This window comes from Elephantulus edwardii, unplaced genomic scaffold, assembly GCF_000299155.1.
Source record: "Elephantulus edwardii isolate Elephantulus edwardi_28Jun2011 unplaced genomic scaffold, EleEdw1.0 scaffold00020, whole genome shotgun sequence".
Lineage (NCBI taxonomy): Eukaryota > Metazoa > Chordata > Mammalia > Macroscelidea > Macroscelididae > Elephantulus > Elephantulus edwardii.
The window spans coordinates 18,420,075-18,431,488 of NW_006399770.1; the positions used below are offsets into that span (position 1 = coordinate 18,420,075).

The window sequence follows — 11,414 nt, forward strand, 5'->3', positions numbered from 1 at the left end:
AAGATTTTATCTTTCCCAGTATGAAGGTTTGCAGATATATTTGGGCTAATTAATCTATGTATGGATATTTTACATCTTTGGGTCTCCAGTATTGATTTCTATATTGTATTTATAACTTGGAATTTTACCATGAGAGTGTTAAATAAAGGGAATAATTTAAATATGTTAGGACTATTTGAACTTATTACATATTTATTGAATTTCAACTAAAACCAAAGACAGAAGTAAATTCTATATTATGATTTGGGAAATATTGTTGCCCATAAATATTTTTATTTGTGATTTTTAAACAAAAACAAATTACAAATACTCACCACAGGACCAGGAATACCTCTGAGCCCTTCTGGACCAGGTTTGCCTGCAGGTCCCTGAGGACCAACTGGGCCGGTTTTTCCAGCAGGACCTTCAGCACCAGCTTCTCCCTGTGAGGAAAGAAGACATATACACACATTAATAAGGTGAAGCACATTTATTTCTCAACAATACAGAATCAGGGGTTATTCAAATTACACATGAATTTTCAAAACATAGTATTTTACCTTAGCACCTTTTTCACCTTGCCTTCCCTCTGACCCTGTAGCTCCAGGAGGACCCTAGAAACAGAAAATTAAATTAAAAATATGCAATACATAAAAACACATTTTAGTTTAGGACTCATTTATAAATAAAAGATTATTTTAATAGCCTTAAAAGATGTTAAAATTGTGCCAATTTATGCTATTTAGCTTAATACACAGAGAAAAAATAAATGACATTTGAGAACAAAGTTTCACTTAGAATAAAAAAAGTAAACAAAGTAAATCGCATTATATAATGTAATGAATAATTAAATACTTTAAAAGATTTAGGTAAAAAAAATTAGTAGGCTGACGGACTGTAGGAGTGAAGGAATTAGGATGGATCTTGTGGAACCTGAAAAGATAGGTTGATAGTGAGCATCTATCAATGGTGATTAATTTTATGAATCACAGTGTATGGAGATTAGCATAAGAAAGAATGTGAATGAAAGAATGAATACAATATACATGAGTGAAACACAATGTATATAAGTTTTGTATACAAAGAAATCGAAAATTACTTTTAAAAAATTTAAAAAATCCCCTTTTTAAAAGTCTCAGTTAAGTGCTGATGACTTGAAACAGCTACCATTAACATATTAAATATTTACCTCATATTTATGCAATATCATTTGGTATTAATTGAATGTATCAGATTTCACCTCCTTTAAATATGCAATGAGGGTAAACTATTTCTTAAACTCAAAAGATTCATAGAGTAATGCATTTTTATGGAACTCTGAACAAACTAAAGAACACAATTATGTTTTTTTAATTTAGACAGTCAACATGTGTTTTAGTCTTTTAATTTCTGGAATGATAGAGTTCATATAAGCAAGTGGCTTTAAAGATAGCATCAACTTCTAAAAATAAGTTTCAGGTAAAATATTATACTAAAAAAACCCCAAAAAACCCATAGTAGAAGAATCTTCCCAATACGAAATTTCACCTAAAAGTATAAGCAGATACTATGATGCTCGTGTAACTTTTAGCTAAGTATTTCATTTGAAGTTCATAATTTGATGTATGGAAATGTTTATTAGTGTATATATTTAAAGACATTAATAATGTTGCTCATTGCACATGTAATAACTCCTCAAATAATTGACTATCTCACTATACAATACTTGGACTTTTTATAACAACAAAAATAATGTCTGATATCTAAATATTTTAAGTATTAATGACATGTAAGTGGCAGTAATGAATGTCAACGAAAGAGGTGAGAAAAACGATGACTGTGAAAGTTAAAAATTATATGCAATGTGGTAGAGCATTGATTGCCAGGGGTTTGGCATCTATGTCATGCTAGAAATTGATAGTTATGTAATGAAAAATTTGGCAGTTATAGTATGATATAGTCATCTTCCATTTTGTTGTCCCAAAAGATCAGCCTACATTTCTATAAAACTCCCTGGTTTTATTAATCTATATACACTGATAAGTGAAATGAGCTGGATAATATGGTACTTTTATTGACTTAGGTTCTAACATTAGTTCTTTGGTTTATTAACTACAAAAACTTGAAATAAAACGTACTTTTAATGTAAATCGTTCTATTTTAAAAAGTGCTGTAAATAAGAAATTTCTTGTTGTAAAATTGTTAGTTTAAAAATTTTTTTAAAAACCCAAAAACAAAAACCACAATTTTTTTTAAACTTTCCAACCAATGTAGCTAGCAATTAAAATTTGCTATGGAATACAGCACTTAAGAACGCAGAATTTCACTGCTGATCACTCTCACAGGGAACACGGTATCAGATCCGAGGCTGAGTTGAAGATAAATGTAAAATATAATTAAAAACATACAAAATAATCAGGGTTGATAGCCTGACAGTCAATAGTGGAAGCCTGATACAATGGTTCTTAATCACCCTTGATGATTAGGACTGAAGTCACCCTGTATTCAACTCTCAGTCAAACAATAGGCATATTCTGCAGGGGGTTGTGATGACATCAAAAGTCATACCACTCTGTCAGTCAAAATCCACCAGAAAGAGGAAGAAAGTGTTAATTTAATTTTTTTTTTTTTTAGATTTACTGTTTCTGAAACTCAGTGGAGGGACAGCAAAAAGTCAGTTCATACTCACTGACAATGAGAGAGAGAGAAACAGAATAATTCCAAGGAGGATATCACTCTGTGGAACAATCAGCTACCCACAATTATAACTGGACTATTTTCCCAAGGACAAGCTCAGCAAACAGAAAGGAGCCGAATAGAAGAATAAACTGAAATAATAATCACAGAGAAAAAGTTGGAAAAGTGTGTTAAATGTGGGTATTGAAATTAATATCATAAAATTACGATCCATATTCCTCTTCTGTGGAAGGAAATATTGGAGAAACTCAGTGAAAACTGGGACGGGGCAGACCATGGGTCAGACCATGAAATAGTCCTGTTCAAATTGAGGCCAAAGAAAATTAAAACAAGCACACGAGAACCAAAATATGATCTTGACTCTATTACATCTGAATTTCAAAATCATCTTAAGAATAAGTTTAAAATATTAAGCTCCAGTGATCAAAGACCAGATGAGTTGTGGCATGATATAAAGAATATTGTCCATAAAGAGAGTAAAAGGTCATTTCAAAGATAGAGGAGAAAGAAAAAAAAAAAAACCAAACCCACAACATATTAGATACCAGATGAGATGCTGAAAATTTCACTAAAGCAGAAAAAACCAAGAGCTGAACAGAAGATTTCAAAGGGCAACTGTAGAAGACAAAGTGTTATAATGGAATGTGCAGAGAGCTAGAATTGGAGAATTTAAAAGGAAGAACTCACTCTGTGTTTCTCAAGCTGAGAGAATTTAAAATAAAATTTAAGCCTTGAGGCACAATACTGAAAGACGCTATGGACAATTAATTGAATGACCCAGAAAGCATCAAAAGAATATAGAGGATATACACAGACTTACTGTACCAAAAAGAACTGACCGATAACTGGAAAACTTCAGAAAGTAATATATAAGCAGGAGTCAATGGTAGTGAAGGACATACTAGAAGCTGCATTGACAATAATGGTAAAAAATAAGGCCCCAGGAATCGATGTGCTACCAATTGACTAGTTTCAATTAATAGATGCAGCCCTGGATATGCTCACCAGTCTACGGCAGGATTTGGTGGACATATTCCAGCCAATGGATTAGAAGAAGTCCATATTTGTTCCTATACCCAAGAAAGGGATCCAACTGAATGTGGAAACATTCTGACATTAAACAATATCACTAATATCACCTATAAGCAAGATACTGTAGAAATCATTAAAAAAACACCAGAATAGTACCATAGATAGGGGTCTGCCAGCAGTACAAGCAGGACTTAGAAGAGGCTGTGGCACAAAGGATATAATTCTAATGTCAGATGGATCTGGCTGAAGGTAAAAAACGATACCAGAAGAACGGCTATTTGTTTTATTGACTATGCAAAGGCTTTTGATTATGTGGATCATAGCAAGTCATGGCTAACATTGAGAAAAATGGGAATCCCATGGCACTTAATTGGGCTTATCTGAATAGATAGATTAGATATAGATATAGATATAGAGAGAGATAGAGATAGAGATAGATATAGATGATATATATAGATATAGATTAGATATAGATATAAATATACATATAGATGATATAGATATAGATTATATAGATATAGATGATGATATAGTTATATAGATATAGATATAAATATAGATGATATAGATATAGATAGATATAGATATAGATTAGATATAGATATATAGATGATATAGACAGATATAGATAGATATAGATATAGATATAGATATAGATATAGATATAGATATAGACAGATATACCAAAAGGTTGCTGTGTGAACAGAACAAAGTTTAAAATTGGTTTAAAAAAATTATATATGGTTTAAAATTAAGTAGGGAGTGTGTCAGGGTTGTATTCTCTTGCCATAATTCATCAATCTATATTCTGAGCAAATTATTCAAGAAGCTGAAATCTATGAAGAAGAGGCAACAAGATCAGAGGGGGAAATTCATCAATAAAGTGTGTTATTCAGATGACATAACCCTGCTTGCTGAAAGTGAAGAGGACCTGAAGTACTTGTAGAAAACCAAAATCTTCAAAATAGATTGTATCTCAATGTCAAGAAAACAAAGATTCTTACAATTGGACAAATAGGCATCATCATGATAGATAAGGAAAAGACTGAAACTGCCAACAACGTCATCCTTCTTGGATCCACAATCAATACCCTTGGTACCAGCAGTCAGGAAATAAGGAGATATATTGTACTGGGAATGTCTGTAGTTAAAAACCTCTCCAAATTACTGAAAATAAATTATGTCAGTTTTAGGACTAAGTTGTGTCTGATTCAGGCCATGATATTTCTGATTACTTTCTATGCATTTGAGAGCTGGATAATGATAAAAGATGACAGAAGAATTTACTCCTTTGAGCTGTGGTGTTGGAGAAGAGTACTTAATACTCCATGGACTGCCAAAAGACAGACAAATATTTCTTGGAGAAAGTGAAGTCAGAGTGCTCTTTGGAGGCAAAAAGGATAAAGCTTTGCCTCACACACTTGAGGCATGTTGCTAGAAAGTCTCCAATTCCTATGGAGAGCACTTGGAAAGGCAGAAGGTTGGCGAAGGAGAGGGAGACTCTCAATCAGGTAGATTGACACAGTGACTACCACTATGGGCTCTGGTGTGTCAGGAAGTGTGAAGATGGCATAGGATAGGAGAGCATTCATATCTGTTGATAGGGTCCTTTTGGGTCGTACTTGACCTGATGTCGCCTATAAATAACATATGACTATTAAGAATATTCAACATACCATGGACTGCCAGAAAAACAAATAGGTCTGTCATAGAGTGGGTGAAACCAAGTTTCTCCCTGGGGGCTAAGATTTTGAAGCTCTGTCTCACATACTTTGAGCACATGGCCAGGAGGGATCAGTCCTTAGAAAAAGGACATTATGCTTGGAAGTGTGGAGAGATAGCACAGAAGAGGAAGACCCTGGATGAGATGGATTGACATGATAACTGGGGCAATGGGATTAGATGTGTCAAGAGTCAGTGGAACTGGCTCAGGGTAGGGCAGTGTTCAGAGCTATTATACATAGGGTAGTTATGTGTTGGAGGTGACTCAACAACCCATAACAGCAACAACGTTATTAAAATTACTAGTGATTATTTTTTAGCATCTACAATGATAGGCATGAAATAAAAAGTGAAGAAACAACTACCAAAAAATCATTAATAATAAGACAATTGTTTAGAAAATCTGGAAATCAAAATGAAAAGAGAATTCTGGAAGGTCAATATACAAATTCACTTACTCACTTACTGAAATTAATATGGAACTAATAGGAGGGACAGGTCCTTAGAGGGCCCCATCATGCTTGGGAGGGTGGAGGGACAGCGCAGGAGAGGAAGGCCCTCTATGGGGTGGATTGATTCAGTGACTGGGATAATTGGGATGGGAGTGTCAGAGACAGTGCAATTGGCACAGGGCAGAGAGAGTTTAGGACTGTTGTACACAGGATCACTATGAGTTGCAAGCAACTCGACGGCACATAAAAACGATAACAACAATGCATAGCAGACCCTCCAGCAGTTTCTGAGATGGTAAATTAAATGGGAAGAAATGATTCATTTTCTTAACCAGTAGAGAGGGCATGGCCTCTTAGCAGTGCAACAACTAAATGGAAACTCTGCCACCAAACTCTCCTAAGAATATAAAAACAGAGCTCTGATAGAATACTTTGGTGGCTCCCTCAGGGATTAGGGGGAGAGTGGAAGACTAGTTTCATAAAGATTTATATATCTGGAAACCTTAGGAGGCAGTGTTTCCCTTTCCTATGGGATACCTGTTATTTAGAATGAACTTCATAATAATGCGCTTAGTTACTTGGGGGAATGTAAAATCTGGAAACAAAGAAAGATATTTTTTTTGTTGTTATGTGCTGTATCAGTGAACTCTGATGGCCTAATGGCAAGAAGTTACGCTGCCAAACCAAAGGCACAGGTAACAAATCCACAAGCTGTGAGAGAGAAAGGTGGAGACTCAACCCCCATGTGATTTACTGCCCCTGAAAACCTGCTGGAGGTTTAGCTATGGGTCTGTTCCAACTTGACGGTACATAACAACAACAACAATGTGTCACTGAGTTGAATCAACTCGTAGCTGGCCAACCAGTGATTTTTCAGAGGCTGTCCATTATATTTCCCTAACAGGACAACTGGTGGAAATGAACTACTTCTTTTGGGTTACCCACAAAGGCAGAAGAACACTGAAAAGAAGGATGAGTAGCTGCAAAATATGGCCTTAATAATGATACTTGGGACTGCATCAAATACTTTTTCAAGACTAATGAAAATCCATTGTAAATATCTCTTTTTCATCAACTTAAGTAACAACTATACATATAGATCTCATGTTATTGTTGTTGCTATGTGCTGTCGAGTCACAGGCAACTCATATCTACCCTATGAAGGAAAGTCCTCAGCACTTGTGTGTCTTTCATCCTCTCTCCAGGTTCATAGGGTTTCTGGAGGCAAGTTATTACGGAAGTGGATGCCACTCCTGCTTCCAAGAGCTTGTAAGTTTCATAGGATGAAATATATAGGAATCATATAAATTACATCTCTGGATAAAGATGATAGAGAAGCTAATACCATCATTCAAAAGAAGAACAATAACCAACTAGCAATATGTGAACTTAAGTAGATCCCACCTGAATTTAGAGGCCCTTTCCAGAAGATATTTGATACACTGAATACTAATGAACAGATGTAGAATTTAGTGAAAGACAAGGCTTCAGAATTTGATGAAATGCCAACAAATATGTTTCAACAAATGGAGGCGGTGTTAAGAGCTTGTTTTTATAAAAAAATAATAAGCCTTTTCTTGTTGAGTTTTACTCCATCTCATGTACATGAATGGGAATACATGAATAGGTGATCCTCAAAGGGCTTGACTAGTCCCAGCATTAAAATAAGTGGATCCAGCAGCAATATTGGAGAGTCTTATCACTACCAAAAAAGAAGCAAAATAATGCAATGAATACTTTAGAGCTAGAAATTTCTTATACCAACCAGACCTGGGTCTATGAGAGCAGCAGGAATAGTAGCCAGCAGCAGACATCCACAGATCTGTCATGAGATTGAGATGTAGCTTTCACAAGCATATCAGAAATACATCACAGAACTGAAGCTAAGAAAAGTTGTCCAAGCTTGTTCGTGGAAGGGAAGGGACAGCTAATAATTTTCCGGTCTCAGAGCCTAAGCTGAAGGCTGAGGTGTCTTGAGTACATTTTGGAAGTCGTCTTAACTAATTATATTCTGCTACTAATCAGGAATTGTATTTCCTTTGCTTCCCTAATCTACTTCTGTGTTGTCTGTGAGCTACTGCCTTGGAATTTGGATTCAGTAAAGCATTATTATTGGTGTTTAGATGAGGAAAATTTGGTGTAGTAGCACAAGAGACATGTCTGGTCTCTTGGGAATTGGCTTTGTGTTGTTGATGTTGCTGACAGAGACACTACCCCTTTGCTTAGTTGGTAAAAGTCAGATATGAACATGCCCACATAACATTTGCCCTTTTTACATGTGCAATGCTAGAAGGAGTTACTTGTCTACCCTACGGATTCTGAAGGCAATTATATGCTCATTTCAAAGAAAGATGATTCAGCTGAATGTGTTATATTATCAAATGATGTTATCACAAACAAGCAAAATTTTGCTGAAGATAAAAAATGGCTGAAGCACCACACTGACAGGGAACTGTAGAAGTTCAAATTAGATTCAGAAGAGAATTCAGTGCAGGGGGTATTATTGCTAACATCAGATAAATTTTGCCTGAAAACTGAGAATACCAGAAACATTTTTACCTTTGTGGGCTTGTTTAAATTGTGGTTCTTTTCCCTCTAAAACAATTTGGCAATGCGAATTATAATAAATATTGGATAATTTTGCAAATAATGTGAATTCCAAACAATTTGAATTCAGAATCTTTTCCACTTGAATAGCACACATCATAGCAGCATCATTCACTATCACAAGCACATGGAAACAGCCCAAATGTCCAACGGCAAACATATGAATTGAGAAATTATGGTACATTCACACAATGGAATACTATGCAGCACACAGGAGGAATAACTTTGTAAATTATTACCTAACTTGGGAGGGACTGGAGAACATTATGCTGAGCGAACTAACTCAGTCCTACAAGGATAAATATTGTATAACACTGTTATTGTAGAAGAAATATAAGGATCCAGGAGAGCTGGGAAAAGCTGAAAGCAGAGAGATGTGGATGCACAGGGGGGGAAGGGGATTAATCATTCACTTGCACAATTTGATGGGTGCGGCGGTGAGAGAAATTGAAAGAATTTGTTCAAATTTGTGTTAGAATTTTGTAAATAAACTAGTGAAAAAAAGTCAGGTTGGGGAGGAGGAAGAAAAGGAGAGGGGGTGAAATGTGCAACAATGAATGAAAAACCCTAAGTTTTCTGTAAACATTTGTTAAAGTGACAATTAAAATAAAAATTTTATTTAAAAAAAGATGTCTGATTGAACCTGAATCTCAGCCAATTTGAACCAAGAATTCATTATTCAAACTGAACAAGAGAGTACTTTATAGCTTAAAATTCTTTAAAGTGTGTTAGATTAAAACTCTAAACTATTCTTATCCATTTTATATGCTAGGTAAATAATTTGAGGAGCTGAAGCATATGCAGAGCAATTCCATATCAAGTTTGGAAGAAGAAGCATGAAAATCCTGTTCTATCCAGATAAGAGAACCTTGCATACTGCAAATGAAAAGGAATTGAAGCACTTACTGATGATCAAAGGTTACAGCCACCAAGTATGGCTCATAGTGACCTTATGAAAAAAAGATCTGGAACCAACCTGTCTGGTACCATCCTCACACTTCCTGACACATAAGAGCCCATTGCAGTAGTTACCTTGTTAATCCATCTGGTTGAGAATATTCCTCTCCTTCTCTGCCTCTAACCCTCCACCCTTCTCAACATCATGTCCTTCTCCAAGGAATAGCACCTTCTAGGAATATGTCCAAGTACGTAAGGTGAAGCCTCATCATTCTTGCCTCCCAAGAGAGCTCTGGCTGCACCCTCTCCAAGACGTATCTATTTGTTTTCTTGGCCATCCATGGAATGTTCAGTGCTCTCCAACACCACAGCTCAAAAGCATCAATTCTTTTTCTGTCATTCTTATTCACTGTCCAGGTCTCGAATACATAGCCAGTAATCAAAAAGACCATGGCCTGAATCAGATGCACCTTAGTCCTCAAACTGACATCACTATTCATCAATAATTTGTAAAGGTCCTTAACTGCAGATTTTTCCATTACAACACACTTCCTTATTTCTTGACTGCTCATACCAAGGGTGTTAAATGTGAATCCAATTAAGTTAAAGCTGTTGACAGTCATCACAACAGAGCAAGGAAATGAGGCAGTGGTAAGAATATTTGTTTTCTGAATATTGAGGTATAATCCGTACTATAAAGTCTGCATTCCTTGATCTTTTGCAACAAGTGCCTCAATCCTCCTAACTTTCAGCAAGCAAGGTTGTGTCATCCGCATAATACAAGCTATTGATGACTTTCCCTCCAATCCTGATGCCACACTCCTCTTCATAGAGTTAAGCTTCTTGGATAACTTGCTTAGCATATAGATTGAATGAGTATGAAGACAAAATACATCCCTCATGCAAGTGCTTTATTGACTATGCAAAGGCATTTTACTGTGTGGATCATGACAAGTTGTGGCTGACACTGAGAAGAATGGTAAGTCCAGAGCACTTGAGGATCTCATGAGGAACCTCTACCTGGACCAGGAGCCTGTTGTGCAAACAGAGCAGGAGAACACTGCATGATTTGGAATTGGGAAGGAAATGCACCTATATGCAAGTCCAAATCCAGGCAGAAGAAGCAGCAGACTGGGGGGTCAGATCATCAATTACCAATATGCAAGTTCAAATTAGGGCAGAATAAAAGTAAAATAAGTCCATTAAGAACCAAGATGTGATCTTGAAACTATTCCGTCTGAATTTCAAGATCATTACGAATTGATTTGAAGTACTGAATACCAATGATCATAAACCAGGTGAGTTATGAGATGATATCAAGGATATCATCCATAAAGATAGCAAAAGGCCATTTCAAAAACAGAACAAAAAGAAAAAAAACCCAGATGTCTGAAGAGACTCTAAAAATTGCACTTGAGCACTGAGAAACCAAAACAAAGGGAAAACATTCCAAAGCAAAAGTGTTAAACAAAATATTTCAAAGGGCAGCTTGAAAAGACAAAGCAAACTATTATAACGGAGTGTGCAGAGAGATGGAATTGAAAAACAATGAGATAAGAACTAGCTCTGCATTTCTCAAGGTAAGAGAACCTAAAATCAAATTCTAGCTATCAAATTACAATATTGAAAGATGTTATGGGCAATCTACTGAATGACCCAGATAGCAACAAAAGTATATAGAGGGAATACATAGACTCACATACCAAAAACAACAGACTGACACTGAAAAACTTCAGGAAGTATTACATAAGCAGAAGCCAATGATAATGAAGAAGGAAGTGGAAACTGCATTGACAGCACTGGTAAAAATAAGGCCCTAGGAACTGATGGGATATCGATTGACTTATTTCAATTAACAGATGCAACCTTGGATGGGTTCACCAGTCTATGCCAGGAAATTTGTAGGACAGCTATCTTGTTGAATGAATTGGAAGAAGTCCGTGTTTGTTCCCATTCCTAAGAAAGGTCATCTTCAGAGTGTGGAAACTATTCAACAATATAATTAATAGTACGTGCAAGCAAAGTACTGCAGAACATTATTAAAAAACA

The 11,414-nt window shown here is 35.8% G+C and overlaps 1 protein-coding gene across 4 annotated transcripts in view; it reads right to left on the reverse strand.

The window, feature by feature from the left end:
* COL11A1 (collagen, type XI, alpha 1) overlaps window positions 1–11,414 on the reverse strand; it is a 380,126-nt gene that overhangs the window by 37,042 nt on the left and 331,670 nt on the right. For all 4 annotated transcript variants that reach the window (XM_006882457.1, XM_006882455.1, XM_006882458.1 and 1 more), the window contains 2 exons: window positions 540–593; window positions 315–422 (listed from right to left, as the gene is read on the reverse strand). In XM_006882457.1, the coding sequence (XP_006882519.1) occupies window positions 315–422; window positions 540–593 (162 nt within the window). The remainder of the gene's footprint in view (window positions 1–314; window positions 423–539; window positions 594–11,414) is intronic.